Genomic DNA, 16,423 nt, shown 5'->3' on the forward strand with positions numbered 1-16,423 from the left:
AAACCAAACCATGTCTAAACATAGACTGTCGTCTCCACTACCAAACCTGTTCTTCTCGAATTATCTCTTTTACTTATTACCCAATCTTCCCACTCAGCTGCAAATTCAGTGCCTCTCATCCGACATGCTTAAATAATCTCAGCCATTAATAATGGTCACTTCTTCGGTGATGCTGTTTAGATTCCTCAGTATCTTTCAACTACACTTCTCTTTTTTGTCAGCTACACAGTTAGCACAAGCTTCTACCTCTTCATCTTGCCTATTAAAATTACCCTTTCCAGTCTATATTTTACACAAACACGCATTATTTTTCCAAAACACAAAAATGCTTGTCACTCCCCATATGCAGTTTAGTAGCTCAGAATAATGGCCAGCCCCTAAGGGTCAACCTCTTCACTGACATACTCCCCCCCCCCAAAAGGAGGAAAAGACTCTTGAAAATTGTGGGTTTTACCTACATTTGACACCTACTGGGATACAAAGCTTAAATTAGAATCCATATTTTCTGATGCTTGGCTGCCCTGTATTCTGCCACAGAGGACTATAACACAAATCCCTCAATGCCAAATACCCTGAATTGCCTGTCTTTACTACAAACTATGTTTTATTGTCTTTGCATATGTTTCACTGGCCTTTGTGTCAAAGTCTAATGCAAATGTATGAACTCTTAATCCCAAGTCAATAATATTTAACTCCCAAATGGTTACTAAGTACATTTCAGAGCCTCATGAGCAAGTGAGATAAAGTTTAATAAACTAATTGGATCGTCTTCTCTTGAGAAACTTCAGAGAGCAAGTTGAGTGAGCAAAACACATCCTGGCTGCAAACATTCGCTGCCCACACACGGGCCTGAAGTGACAGGCAGAGGAGACACCAGAGGTCCAGCCTTGGTCCGCAGACGTCTCTATTCCAGAGCAAGGAGGAGCGTGGACCCAGGAACGGAGCTGGCAGCCCTGGGTGAAACGCCGGCAGGGCACCGCTGCCAACCCTTTCCGCCAGCACAAAGGCCTCAGCCGAAGGCCCTTAGGTCTCCGGGCAGGCCCAGCTGCGGGTGCAGTCCGGAGCCTCCGCCCCGGGGACTCGCTAACTCCGGCTTTCTGGGGGCAGTGTGGTTTCCAAGCACCCTCCCGCAAAACCAAGCAAAGGAGAAGACACAGCGCGCCCCAGATCCTGAAAGGGGTTAGGGCCGAAGCCGCCGGGCTTCGGACCGGTCGCTCCCCGCCCGCTAGACGCCTGGGGGAGTCTAGGGGGGCGGGCGGCTTCCTCGTGCCCTTCGGGGGCGAACTCGGCTCCAGATCCCCAGACCCCCGCAGTGGCTTCCTTCCTCTGCGGGACCACCTAGCCGAGCGGGTGTGGCTAGCACTAGCCCGGAGCTCACCTTCCAGTCTAGGGCAGCTGGCCGTCCGTCAGTCAGTCCCGAATTCCGTCCACACACGGCGTCTTCCGGCTCGCGCCGGAAGCAGCTCCAGAGCGGGACAGGAAGTTTGGCCGCCCCCCACCAGCATACCCACTCGCTTTCTTCTCCGCCCCGCCGGTGGTACTCAGGTCGAGGTGCCGACTCTTGGGCAGCTGCTGAGACCGATCCTCAGCTCCCCACTAGAGATGCACAGCCCGACACACACAGGGTTCCCGACTGGGGAACCGCAGCGCCCCGCCCCCTCCTCTCGGCCCTTCAGGGCTCGCAGGTCCGCGAAATCTGAAACCAGGTCAGTGCAGTCTAGCCGTGACGTCACTGCCTTCCCGCTGAGGCGCAGGAGTGTGGGGGCGGCGGCCGGGAAGGGTGGGATGGCGGGGCTCCGGAGGGGTGGAGAGTAGCTCTCTCCGGAGCTGAGGACTTATGACAGCTAACGAGAAACTGTGCTCCCGAAACACCAAAACTCCATGAAGAGCGCCTGAAATGTTCATGGCCCACAGAGGGACTTGGACTGGGTAAGAATTTAGGCACATGTACAGCTTTAGAAACATTTAAGAATTCTCCAGAGATCTTGGATGCCCTGACTGAGGGCTCATCTAAGTTCCAAACTAGATAATAGTTCTTGTTGAAACTTTCGAGTTTGACTGCAGAAAATTTAAGATCTGGCGTGGTGGCAACCCCAGCACTCCAGGAGTTCCCAGTGAACTAGGGCTACATAGTGAGACCTTGTCCAAAAAAACAAAACAAACACACAAAAAATGAGGTGGTGAGGTAGAATAGAGGACTGAAGATGGCGCTGTGGGAATTACTGTTCTCTGAAGGCGCTTATTTTCAACTTTAGAGATAAGCCAGGAGTCTGGATGAGCTAGGGAGTAGTACTTTCTGTACAAAACGTTCCTGGAGAAAACATTTCCTCGATACAGTTTGTGCTGGGCACTGAGAAGCATGACTGTAATCCCATTTGAAGATTGCCATGACAAGGACAACTGGGCTATATAGTATCTGGAAAAAAAACCTTGGGGTGGCAAGGAAATGTTTACTGGGAGCTAAAATCCTAAAATTTAAGTAAGAATTAAAAGAACAAAGTAGATTTGTCAGTTACCAATATATGAAGAGATGAAGAAACGTCCAGAAAGAAAACTAGGGTCCCGAGAAAATATGTAAAACAAGGTTAGAACGCTGCAAAACTTGATTGAGTGATTACTAATACAACTTGTTTTGCTTCTAAAATACATTGGCTGTTAAAAAAAAAAAAACAAAAAAAGTGGCCATAAGTCAGAAAACTCATACTCAGAAAACATCTCCAGTTTTATTTTTCTAGAGGTTGAGTTACAATTAATAAGACAAATGTGATACAATAGTCTATCTGGAACAGTCATGTCTATAACCGTTGGTTAATTTACTTAGTCCTATCATCTCTGAAGCTTGTTTACTTGGGGCTTGTTGGGGGAAGGTACAATTGGGAGTTAACTCAAAGCCCCTGGAGTACTGATCAGTGTTCTGCCCTGACCACTCCCTCAACTCACTGTAATCAGTGAAATTCTTAGTGATGTTTCTGTTAGCTCTCCAAAGCACAAGCGCAGCATGGTGTACAGGCCTTTAACACTGGCACTCCAGGGGCAGACAGGCCAATGGATAGCTTTGAGTTCCAGGCCAGCCTGGATTACACAGCAAGCTACCTAACAGAGACTGTCTTTAAAAAAAAAAAAAAAAAATCCTAAAATAAACACAAGCCTTTATCAGCGTGTAGTAAGTTGTTAGGCTTGCTACAGTCAGTTGTTTGGCAGAATGCAAATAGATTATCTCCTGGATGTAAACCTGGTCTCTGGAGCTTCCCACCAACTCATCTGTCTTCTCATACCACTCCCAACCCAAAACTTCTGCTCTCCTACCCTAAACTGTTCCACAATCTGTAAATACTTCCAGTGCTGCCCGCAACCCTATGCACTTAGGCCATTCAGTACAGGCGGGCTGAAGAGATGGCTCAGCACTTAAGAGCATCTCCTGCTCTACCAGAGGCCCTGCATTCTAGAACCCAGCACCCACATGGTGGCTCAGAACTCTCTCCAGTTCCAGGGGATCCAGTGCCCCAATGCCCTCTGCAGCCACTCTCCACTGCAGGTACCAGGCATACATGTGGTGTACAGACAGACATTCGGGTACATAAAATAAAGACTTTTAAAGTCTCTCATTAAAAATATGGAAAGACTATCTCAATTCTCAGTTTAAGAATACTCTCAGTTTAAGAATGGTAAAAAGTTCAACAAATGTGAACTGCTTCTCACCTTAGAATTAGTAGAACGTTTACTCAGTTCTAAAAGTAATTTAAAGATGTATATGATCCATTAACAATTGGGGTTAAAAACCTGGGGTTTAAGAACTACCCAGGGTTGGTTTTTTGTAATATTTGATACAAATATATGTAATATTAGTTTTTAGAAACAAAATTAGCCATGTATTAGTGTATGACACCCTCCTGGCATCCCAGCAGTCTCAGCAGTGGGAGACCTGAGGAGTCAGTCCAACCTGAGCTAAACTAATAGACCCATCTTCAAAACAATATTATTAGTTATTATTATAAGAAAAATAATCAGCCAAGCAGTGGTGGTGCACGCCTTTAATCCCAGCACTTGGGAGGCAGAGGCAGGTGGATTTCTGAGTTCGAGGCTAGCCTGGTCTACAGAGTGAGTTCCAGGACAGCCAGGACTACACAGAGAAACCCTGTCTCGAAAAACAAAAAAAAAAAAAAGAAAAGAAAAATAATCAGGCATAGTGGTACATGCCTGCAATCCCAGGACTTAGGAGATGGAGCCACAGGTTCACAAGTTTGAGGCCAGTGTGGACTTCATATAGAGATCTTGCCTCAAAAATAAAATAAAGTTAAAAAAAAAAAACAAATACAAATAATACTAACTTCAATCTACGGTGGCATTAGTTCTCAACCTTCTAATTCACCAACCCTTTAATACAGTTTCTCATGTTGTGGTGACCCCAATCATAAAATTATTTGGTTGCTACCTTATAACTGTAATCTGGTGTTATGAATAATAATGTAAGTACCTGTTATGCAGGACGTCTGATATGTGACCCTCCAGAGGGGTCATGACCCACAGGTTGAGAACCCCTGTGTTATGGCACGTACTCACATGTTAAGTGTATAATTAATATGATATTGAAGATAGATTGGTTATACAACAAAGAAAATATCACACTGGAATCAAGAACTATCTGTATTGAAAGATTATTTTTTAAATGTATCTTAAGAATCTTTGTGGGAAGTGAAAAGTGGAGGGTTTCCTTGATGAAGATACCCCAGACTACAGAGGAGGCTCTTCTGAAATGCGGACGATCTGCTTCCCTACGTTGCCTCCTGTCATCATGGACTGGAATGCAACTGAAAGAAAAAAATGGTTGTCTGAAAGGAGAAAGGCTACTATATGTCTGTTAGGAGGTCTAGCATATAAAATTAGTTTGAATAAATTCTGTGATTTTTCTTTTAATTTTTTTGGGGTTTTCTTTTGTATCTTTTTTTGCTTTTTTGTTTTGTTGTTGTGTGGCTGGTTGGTGGTGGTACATGCCTTTAATCCTAGCACTCTGTGAGTTTGACACCAGCCTGGTCTACAGAGTGAGTGCCAGTGAAAGCATGTTGGGGGATGTGGGGGTATTTTATGTGGAGCTGGAGAGATGGCTGAGTATTTGAGAGTTCATGAATAAACAGAAGACATGGGTTCAGTTCTCAGCACCCACATGGTAGCTCACAACCACTGCTATTCCTGGCGCAGCTCTAGGGGATCCAACACTCTCTTCTGAACTCAGTGAGCACCATGCATACATGTGGTGTAGACCAGGCTGGCCTTGAACTCATATAGATGCACCTGCTTCTGCCTCCCTTGCTACCATCACCCAGCTTCTCTGTATTTTTTGTTGTTTGGTTTACTATTACATACAAAAGAAAACTCTCGTGGTGTATGCATTTAGTAATCCCAGCACTCTGGAGTTAAGGCTAGAGGATCATGAGTTTCAGGCCAGTCTGGACTATAGAACAAGACTCCAAAACAACCAAGAAGATTTGGGCAGGAGAGAGAGCACACTGATTCCCTCAAATATAGTCTGTATCTTAGAAATCTAGGGAAAGTTCCATCTGAACAGCGAGCTTGGATGTTGGAGACCTGCCCCAGACTGCCCTGAAGAAAGAGTTAATACATTTTGAAATGTGAGGAAAGGAACCAGAGAGGGAAAGGAGATCTTGTTTGAACAAACATAGACAAAGATACAACAAGTAAGACACAGGGAATCCAATCAACATCCTGAAAAGCTGCTGCGGGGCTGAGGACACTGCTCAACTGGTGAAGTGCCGCTGGCCTGGCCGGCCTAGCATGCAAGCCACTCTGAGTAAACCCAGCCTGCATAAACGGATTGTGACTTCTACCTGTCGCTCCTGGGGCAGGAAGAGTTCAGGACGGTCATCCTAGCCTTGACTGCAAGAAACCTGGCCTCAAAAAGACTGAAAAGTAACAAGACCCACTGCTATTTAAAGTAGAAATGTCTAACTGGTATCTATATAACGGTACAGAATCCGAGGAGTAAAGGCAAATAAATATGGGGCCAAATGTCAGCAAAACAAAAATTTTAAATAATTCAAAATTTTAGAAACTTAACAAGTTTTATTGAGTAAGTACAGTATATACTTGTTAAGCCAAGTGAGTAAAATTTATGTTGAAATACAAACTACCAGTTTGGAAATATATTAATTTTTTTTTTGAAAAAGGAAAAAAAGATCAGTTTGATTTAAGCCTTTTCATTTAAAATGAACAAGAGAATGTCTATGTTAGGCAAAAAAGAAAACGAAAGTGGAACTTAGAAATCTTATTAATCTTGTGTCTGAGAAATTTAATCTGAAAAGTTACCTAACCCTATAAAACTTTCATAATCCTTATATTCTTATAAGCTGTCTGAGAAGCCAAAGAAATACATATATATGACATTATAACTGAAATATGAAAACTGCCTCTTGATATGAGTTGTATGTAGAATGTCAAGCTTGCTTGTTTTAGTGCTTGACCTTCAGTCAGCGGTATTCTTTAGGAGGTTCTGGGAACTTTAGGAAGTGGGACTTAGCTGGAGAAAGTAGGTCACTAGAGTTGAGCCCTTCCTGTCTGTCTTCTCAGTTTCCTGTCCACCATGATGTAAGAAGTGCCCTCACATACTCCCATGATGATCTGCTACCCAAGTGCTTGGGGCCACGTGACCATGAACTGAACCCTCTAAAACCATGAGCAAAATAATTCCCCAACATTTTATTTCCTATCCACAACAGGGTACTTTGTCACAGTGATGAAAAAGTAACTCATACACATATGAAATGCCAGTAAAGTCAACTCTAATGGTGTTGGATTGCTATCGCTTAGAAAACCTACATATCTAGAACTGTTCACAGGGAAGAGAGAATTCCGTGTTATTTGTTTTATTTTTGAGACAGTCTCACATAGCTGAGAATGACCTTGCTTGGCTATGTTGCCTGCACCACTGAGTTCTGGGGTTACAGTGGTTGCTATTATAGATGATCCGTTTGTGCTTTGTTCATGGCAGACAAGCACTCCACCAACTAGCTTACATCCTCAGCCCTAGCAATAAGTTACTAACAAGAAAATAAGATGGGCCGGGCGGTGGTGGCGCACGCCTTTAATCCCAGCACTTGGGAGGCAGAGGCAGGGGGATTTCTGAGTTCAAGGCCAGCCTGGTCTACAGAGTGAGTTCCAGGATAGCCAGGGCTACACAGAGAAACCCTGTCTTGAAAAACGAAAGAAAGGAAGGAAGGAAGGAAGGAAGGAAGGGAGGAAGGAAGGAAGGAAGGAAGGAAGGAAGGGGAAAAGAAAAGAAGATGGATGTAGTGGCAAATGCCTGTAATTCCAGCACTTTCGAGGTGAAAGCAGATGGATCAGGAATTTAAGGTCAGCCAGCCTCAGCTGCCAATCAAGTTTAAAGCCAACCAGGGCTACACATGATCTAGTCTCAGAAAGGCTCTGTTCCACCTCCCCTCTTCCCTCAAAGAGAGAGAGAGAAAGAGAAAGGAAAGGAAAGAAGACACAGCTTGGTCTTAGAGGCCTTGCCTGGCATCCATTAGGCCCCAGGTTCAATTCTCCCTCACCACATAGTGCAAAAGCATAGTCTTCCAGTTAACATTGACGCTCTGTGCTTCTAAAAGGGAGGTGAATAGTGGCTTGGGGTTAGCACAGTGGGGAAATGTTTGCTTAATGTGAATGAGGCCATAGGCTCGTTCTCTAGAACAAAAGAACACCTGAAAGATAGTGTTAAGAGAAAAACCACTCCGTGTGTTGAACATGTGTGAAGTCCGTCTGCTTTCATCTTACCTCCCATGTTTTCCAGGCCATTTGCTACAGTCTCCTTGATCTGTAAATCACAATAGCGAGATTTAGGGTTAATGGTTTCCATAAAAGGAAGCAATACAGTTTAGAGCCGTAAAATCCTATATTCCCATTGTCTAAACTTTCTAAGAAACATTATTTTTGTTTTTTTTTACATTTATTTGTTTTGTGGGTGAGTGTACACATGTCATTTCTAGCATGTACATGGAGGTTAGAGGGCAACTTCCAGATTCTTTTTCTTTCTCTTCAAGGCTAAGTCTGCCTCCCCAGTGCTGGGTTTAAAGGCGTGAGCTACATGCCCCGCTTAGTTCTTTCTACTGCACGGTTCTGGGGACCAGACTCGGTTCTTCCACTTGGCAGTGACTGTCCATACTGTGAGCAGTCTCAGAGCTCTAACCTCTGGCTCCACCCACAGCCCAGTCCACGTTAAACAAACTGTTAAACAAACCCAGGTTGTGTAGCAGACAACGACTGAGTGTACGCTCCTCTCCTGCCCTCACCTCCCAAGTGCTGGCATGACAGGCCTGTGCCTGTACCAGTTTTAAATTTTACTTTCTGCTTCATGCATGCTAAGCACATACTCTACTAAATTACACGCCGCCACCACCACCATCACCACCCCTCTCCCCACTGGCCCCCGTCCATACAGACCCTCTTGGAAAAAATTAAGTATACACATATACAATCATTTTCAGGTTTCAAGAACATCTTATCAGGATCCCAGACTAATAATTTCAAATATTGCCCAACAACTAAAAGAGGCATCAGAATAAACACAAAGAAATAATATTAAAAAGATATTTACTGAACTCAATAGAAAATATAAGGAAATAGGTTATATGAAACCAGAGTAACACCACATTAGTGAGCTTACCGCTCTTTTGTTATTTCTAAAATGCAGTAATGATTCATTCTAGTTATATAAAATTTAACACATTTCCATTAAAGAAAAGAATATCCAAAGAGGGTTCTGATATGTGCTAATATGACTTTTAAGAAAGTACAATTTCTGGGTCTGGACAGACGGCTCAGTGGTTAAGAACACTGGCTGCTCTTCCAGAGGATCCAGGTTCAATTCCCAGCACCCAGATGACATCTCCCAATTGTGTGTAACTCCAGTTCCTAGGGATCTGACACCTACTTCTAGCCTCCATTCCTATAGACAAACACCTATACACATAAAATTAAATTTAAAAAAAGTCAGAATTTCGCTGGGCAGTGGTGGCACACGCCTTTAATCCCAGCACTTGGGAGGCAGAGGCAGGGGGATTTCTGAGTTCAAGGCCAGCCTGGTCTACAGAGTGACTTCCAGGACAGCCAGGACTATACAGAGAAACTCTGTCTCGAAAAACCAAAAAAAACCAAACAAACAAACAAATGAACAAACAAAACAGAATTTCTAAGTACAATTCATAAATATTTGTTAAATTGATGAACACTACAAATTTAGATTTCAGGAGAAATTCCTATTGATTTTGTAAATAATCCATAGAAAATAAAGCTTAATTGTTTAAAAGACTTGAGTGTGGTGGTACGAGCCTTTAATCCTAGTAGAGGCAGGACTAATTTGAGGCCAGCCTGGTCTACAAAGTGGGACTAGGACAGCCAGGGCTGGTTACACTGAGAAATCCTTTCTCAAAACAAAACAAAAAAAAATGTTTAAAAGATTTTATTTTTATTTTATGAGTGTTTGCCTGCTATTTATGTATGTACATCTGTGCACCAATTTGTCCCTGCAAGGCCAGGAGACGTTACTGGCTTCCCTGGAACTGGAGTTAGAGACAGCTGGTACCACACAGGTGTTGGGAACCAAATCCAGGTCCTCTGCAAAAGCAGCGAGTGCTTTTAACCACAGGGCAGCATCTGCAGTCCTAAGCTCAATGAGAAACCGCATATAGGTAATAAAAGGGTTTCACAGTCAGGAGATTAGAGTCATCTGGGAGGAGATTTTATTCAGAGGTTAACTTTCTGAACTATATGTCTGTGTGTGTATGTCTCTGTGAATATGTGCACGTGAGTGCAGCTGCTTAGGGGTTACAGAGAGGGTCACAGAGTGAGGGTCACAGAGCCCCTGGAGCTGCAGTCACAGTCATTGTGAGCAGCCTGACATACCTGCTGGAAAACAAGGAAAAGTTGAGTCCTCTGTAAGAGTAACCTGTGCTCTAAACCACTGAGCCATTTCTCTAGCCCATTTTGTAGGAATTCTTCATAATAAAACCAAAGTATGCCAAATGGCAGAAAACTATCTACTTTTATAGTTAATAGAAGCTTAGGCGGGGGATGTGGCTCAGTTGGTAGAGTACTTGGTTAGTCCTGGGTAGAGCATGCCTACAATCCTCACAGTAGTGAGGGAGACGTAGGAGGCTAAGGGCCAAAGGTCATTTCAGCTATGTGCCAGGTTCAAGGCCAGCCTGGGCTACATGAGACCTGGTTCAAAAAGTTTTACCTTTAGCTTTCCTTCTTTAAACCACTGACTCAGCTGTAGAATTCCAGGCTCAAATTTATCTTGATAATTCAGTACCATAAATCTCTCTCTGTAAATAGAAAATAAAAGAATAATGATTAGAGAACATTTCAAGAGTGAGAACCCAAAGTCAAATATTTAAATGGCGATATCGTTGTTAGTCTTTTCGTTAGGATATAACCATGCTACGTTGGGTCAGATACAGTTGTAGGTGTAGTTAAGGTGGAAGTACACTAAACTTTGCCTGAGTTGTAGAGGTGTAGTTAGAGTAAGTACACTAAACTGTGACTGTTTATCTCTGCTTATCTCTACAGCTATTTGGTAACAGCATTGTGATTTTTCCTTTGTGGGTAATATTCTTTCCTCACCCTTAAAGGATTTCATACAGTCAAAACCAGAAGTATCAGTTGTCTGAGAATTAATGAACCAAAATTTAAATATTGAGCTACCTTAAATACATACTTCTCGGTTGTATTTATTAGGAAAAAACTGTAACTGAATACATTTTACATCTATATAATTTAGCGCCCGGCCCAGCCCCCATGAAAGTGGCAGCAAGGGCAAAGGTGAAGGACACACCTTGTGATGTTTCTTTCCTTCTGGATTGCTTCCACAGCGGGGGGCAGTGGAGGAGGGTAGGGCACATCTTTATTGTACTGAGAGATTTGACCACACAGAACGATGTGGCTGTTCTGATTCATCTGTATAGAGAGACACTGATGAGTCACCCTGGGACACCTTTCCAGTTGATAGATTTATGACTAATCAATGAAAGCCTATTTAACCACCATACTTAAACCTTTATTGCCAATTAATTTCATTTATTTTGAAGATTTACCTATTTAAAGGTATTTTAAATTTTTAGTTTATTTGTGTGTACTGTGTACCTGCATGAATTTTATGTTCACCATACGCATGCAGGTGCCTGTGGAGGTCAGACAGGGGCCTCAGACCCCCTAGAACTGGAGCTATATGTGGCTTTAAGCTGCTTGATGTGCATGTCAGGAACCAAACCAGGTCCCCTGCAAGAGCAGCAAGTACTCTTAACTGTTGAGCTATCTCTCTAGTCCCTACAAGTTTTAATAAATCCACTCTGAAGGAATGTAGAACTAATCAAAGTTTGGTAATCATCAAAAGAATTATATTAGTTGTCACTAACACTGACCTTGATGCTTTTATTAGCAATCAAATATTTCTTTTTTAAAAGCTTTATTATTTTTAATTATGTGTATATGTGTAGGTCTGAGTGTAGGAACTGTAACAGGGCCCCAGACCTCAGCACAACGGACTCCATGATGGAAGTACCATTCAGGCTGTAAAACTCAGCACAGACAGCACCACCTGACAAAATGAAACCAATGACCTAATCCATCAAAGTCGACAGTTCTGAGAAAGTCTCTAAATGTACTAACCTTTCTTTTAGCTCTCCTTCTGACTAACTGTTCTTGTTAACTGAACTGTATCAATTTAGGATATGGTTTTTGTGCTTAAAAGCTCACCCTGAGAAAGGCTCGGGGCTACACTAGGATCCTGAACATGTAATGTAGTTGGTAGCCAGCTAATAAAGACTTTCTATTGCTTAAACTCATGTCCCAGTCGTCTTCTCTGGTGGATGGATACCCAACAACAGACACATGCATATAAGGGCAGGTGCCTGAGGAGGCCTGAAGTGTTCGTTCTGCCTGGAGCTTGAGTTGCAGGTGTTTGAGCTGACTGACATAGGTGCTGGGATTCAAACTCAGGTCTTCTGCAAGAGCAGTACACACTTCAACTACTGAGCCATTCCTCCGCCCCAGTAATACATTTCTTTAGATAAATAATTTAATCTCAGCTACAAGTAATTTTACATATAGAAAATTCTTATTACCAACTGTTGATATTTTACTACATTGTCAATAAAAGATACATAACACCTATAAAAACAACCTCCCTATTCAACTCAGGGTTATGGCTACAAGCTGATTGATAGATGCTGAGTTATAGGTCAGGGTCTCCCATTTCAAAAATGCAGCTCTTAATTTTTCACAAAAATAAATTGAAGGTAAAAGTATTATATTGCTAGGCAGGAACTGAGATTCAGAATACAAATGTGCAATCAAATGTATTAATAAGATCTTTTGTATAACTTAAATACAATAATGATGATGCCGTCTTTCAAAGTGAGCCGTGTAATTTTATAGCTCCCCCTCAGTACCAAGCAAAAGTGATCACAACAGATAAATATTACTTCATATTACATTATATGTAACATGGTAGAGATCTGTACAGAGACAAATCGGCAGATGACCTGACTTATCACCGCGTTGCTGATGTCGCCTCCAACGTTGTCAAAGTAAACGTCCACTCCATCCGGGCATGCTTCTCGAAGCTGCTCTGCCACACTCCCTGTTTTATAATTAACTGCAGCATCAAACCCCAGCTCTGAGGTCAAAAAGAGACATTTCTCGTGCGTTCCACAAATTCCCACCACTCTGGAACAGCCAAGCAGGTGGCCAATCTAGGGAGAAAGTTTTTGAAAAGTAAATGACTTTATAGTCACACAGACATAAAAATGTCAAGTATACAAGATATTGCAAGTAGAAGAGAATATCTGTCCTGGCTAATTTTTATGTCAGCTTGACACAACATCTGAGAGGAGGGAACTTCAATTGAGAAAATGCCTCCATAAAATGTAAGCGTAGGGAGGCCTATAAGGGCATTTTCTTAATTAGTGTTTTCAGTGGGAGGGCCCCGCCTGTTGTGAGTGGTACCATCCCTGGGCTGATGGTCCTGGATTCTATGAGAAAGCCAGTACATTAGTGCTCCTCCATCTCTGCATCAGGTCTTGTCTCTGGGTTTGTACTGTTTAAGTTCCTGCCCGGACTCCCTCAGTGATGGACTGTTACCTGGAAGTATGAGCAGAATAGACTCTGAGCTTTATTTTGGTCATAATGTTTCATCACAGCAATATAACACTTAGACAATACTTGTCACAATTTAGATTTGATGACAGTGCTTTTACCTTTTTTTTTTTTTTTTCGAGACAGGGTTTCTCTGTGTAGCCCGGGCTGTCCTGGAACTCACTCTGTAGACCAGGCTGGCCTCGAACTCAGAAATCCACCTGCCTCTGCCTCCCAAGTGCTGGGATGCTTTTAACTTTTTTAAAAAATTGGTTTTTTTTGAGACAGGGTTTGTCTGTATAGCCCAGACTGGCCTTGAATGCAGAAATCTACCACCTCTGCTTGCCTGCCTTAGCCTCCCAAGTGCTGAGATTAAAGGTGTGCACACCACTGCCTTGTTTAACAAAAAAATATAAAGCATTACTGTACACACCTCTGATCCTAGCACTCAAGGCAAGAGTATCTCTATGAGTTCAAGGCCAGCCTGTTCTACAGAGTGAGTTCCAGGACAGCCAAAAGAACCTGTCCCAAAAAATAAACAAAACAAAACAAAAAACACAAGGACTAAAGTCATATAATGTGATCCTTAAAAATCAAAACAAACAATAAAATGTAGGTTAAAATTCAAACTTAATATAAAGTTTATATTTTATAAACTTGGGAGACAGAGGCAGGTGGATTTCTGAGTTCGAGGCCAGCCTGGTCTACAGAGTGAGTTCCAGGACAGCCAGGGCTACACAGAGAAACCCTGTCTCAAAAAAACAAAAAACAAACAAACAAAAAACAAATAAAATATAGTATTCTAGTTCCCATACTGTAAAAGCTACCATGTCTGTTACTTTCTATTGTTATGATAAAATAACAGAACCAAAATCAGCCTAAGAAAGAGAGATTATGGTTCCAAATGAACAAGAGTCCATCACGGTGGGGAAGGGGTGTGCTGGTGGCAGGAGCAGGAACTAGAAATCACACCTTCAGTCACAGCAGGAAGAAGAAAGCACACTGTAGGATGAGGCTATGAACTCTCAAAGCCTGTCCCAGTGACATGCTCCCCCAGCAAGGCTGCACCATCTCCCCATGCAGTGCCACCAACTGGGCATCAAGTGCTCAATAACCGAGGCCATGGGGATGTCCTCATTCACACCTCTGCGGCTGCTATGAGGTCGCATCTTGACTGTCCAGCACCATCATGGAAGCAAACCTCTGTGCATACCTGTGATGACTTATCTACATTAGGTTAACTGAAGAGGGAAGACCCACCACAGATGGGAGTGGTACCATTCCATGGCCTGGAGTCCCACACTGAGCAAACAGGAGAAAGCAAGCTGAGCACACGCATCCCTTGCTTGCTGCTTCTTGAGTGCTGATGCAATTGGACAGGCTGCCTTGAGCACCTATGATCATGACTTCCCTACCACTAGAGACCATACCCTGGATCTGTGTACCAACTACAGCCTTCCTTCCGTGGTTGCCTCTGTCAGGCACTTTATCACAGCAAAGACAAGTAATACAGCTATTTATAAAACGCTGCACTTTGTACAGTTCTTTCAAAACATTTACTGCATACCTACAATTCAATACATGCTTCTTGCAGTATTGTAATCTCAGCACATGATGAATGGGTGAGGGAGAAGGAACAGGAATTCAGGGCCAGCCAGGCAGACAAGTGACTTCAAAATATAAACAAACAAACAACCTTCTTGTGGAAGAATTGAGATTTTTTTTTTAAATATGAGTTTGATTTTATGTTGTTTGGTGCTGGCAATGTAGAGCTCATACATGCTTAGCAAGGGCTCTAACCACTGAACTACAACCCAAGACCCCGTGGTAGTCTGACTGTAATTCGCCCCTGTAGGCTTATAGGGAGTGGCACTATTAGGTGTTGGAGTGTGTCACCACGGAGGTGGGCTGTGAGGTTTTATATGCTTAAGCCACACCTATCCTGGCTCAGTCTCCCACTGTTGCCTGTGGATCAGGATGTAGAACTCTCTCTCAGCTCCTTCTCCAGCACCATGTCTGCCTGCAGCTGCCATCTTTCCTGCCATGATGATAATGGACTAAACCTCTAAATTGTCTAAGCCAGCCCCAATTCAATGTTTCCCTTGGTAAGCATTGCCATGGTCATGGTGTCTCTTTACAGCCCAAGTCTTTGTCATTTTTTGTAAAGATGTATTTGTGTGTTTTGGCTACATGTATGTATGTGTATTATGTACATGTCTGGTGCCTAAGAAGCCAGAAGGCAGCACTGGGTCCCCTGAGCTGGAGTTACAGAGAGTTCTACGCCACTCTGTGGTGCTGAGAACTACACCTAGCTTCTCTGCATCAACAGCAATTGCTCTTAACCACTGAGCCACCTCTCCAACCCTGCTTGTTTGTCTTTTAGTTCAAGGAATTACAGACAACAGATCGCTATGATTTTCCTCCCTATATGGATAACAGAACTACTCTAACATTTGCCACAGCCATTTTATTTAACAAAGAGAGAGACACAAAAACGTGTATTTTTCATATTGTTATCAACAGAATCTAAATAGGTAATAACACCATTTCTGCCAACAATGTATAAAATAATGACATACAATCTTTTTTTGTTTGTTTTGTTTTTTTGAGACAGGGTTTCTCTGTGTAGCCCTGGCTGTCCTGGAACTCACTCTGTAGACCAGGCTGGCCTCGAACTCAGAAATCCGCCTATGACATACAATCTTAAAAATTTAAAATAAAAGGGCTGGAGAGATGGCTCAGTGGTAAAAAGCACTTACTGCTCTTACTGGGTTCTGTTCCAAACCCCAATGTCAGGAGGCTCACAACCACTTGTAACTCTAGTTCCAAGGGGTCTGACACACAGACACATGTGCAGGCACTCACTCATCACACAGATAACAAATCTTTATATTGAAGTCATCTTTATCTTATATATGTGTATCTTATATATGTGGATACACATTACGATCAGCCACATTCCCACTTCTTATCTCCTCCCATCTCCTCTGGAATTCCTTCTTCATCTTAACACACCCCACTCCTATGTTTGTTTGTTCGTTTGTTTGTTTGTTTGTTTAAATAACCCATTAAGTTGAATTAGTGTTGGTTGCATATGCGTGGGTGTGAGGTTATTTGTTGGAGTGTGAGCAACTTACAAATGGCTAACCCCTAGAGTCCATTAAATACTTCTTATAAAAGAGTTTTATGTAGTCCAAGCTGGGCTTGAACTCAGTAAGTAGCAGAGGATAACACTGAGCTTCTGCTCTTCTCCTCCATTTCCTACGTGATGAGACTATAG

General features: G+C 42.8%; 2 protein-coding genes across 4 annotated transcripts in view; both read right to left on the reverse strand.

Annotated features, from left to right (window-relative positions):
• Znf410 (zinc finger protein 410) overlaps positions 1-1,630 on the reverse strand; it is a 30,090-nt gene extending 28,460 nt beyond the window's left edge. For both annotated transcript variants that reach the window (XM_028771877.1, XM_028771876.1), the window contains exon 1: positions 1,379-1,630. The gene's annotated coding sequence lies outside the window, so the exon portion shown is untranslated. The remainder of the gene's footprint in view (positions 1-1,378) is intronic.
• Positions 1,631-4,626: 2,996 nt separating this feature from the next.
• The window catches only part of Ptgr2 (prostaglandin reductase 2), a 30,684-nt gene continuing 18,887 nt past the window's right edge, over positions 4,627-16,423 (reverse strand). For both annotated transcript variants that reach the window (XM_028771937.1, XM_028771938.1), the window contains exons 6-10: positions 12,552-12,761; positions 10,844-10,965; positions 10,247-10,334; positions 7,786-7,825; positions 4,627-4,808 (exon numbers count right to left, since the gene is read on the reverse strand). In XM_028771937.1, coding sequence (XP_028627770.1) covers positions 4,732-4,808; positions 7,786-7,825; positions 10,247-10,334; positions 10,844-10,965; positions 12,552-12,761 — 537 coding nt within the window. In that variant the 3' untranslated portion in view covers positions 4,627-4,731. The remainder of the gene's footprint in view (positions 4,809-7,785; positions 7,826-10,246; positions 10,335-10,843; positions 10,966-12,551; positions 12,762-16,423) is intronic.

This window comes from Grammomys surdaster, unplaced genomic scaffold (assembly GCF_004785775.1).
Source record: "Grammomys surdaster isolate TR1022 unplaced genomic scaffold, NIH_TR_1.0 210, whole genome shotgun sequence".
NCBI lineage: Eukaryota > Metazoa > Chordata > Mammalia > Rodentia > Muridae > Grammomys > Grammomys surdaster.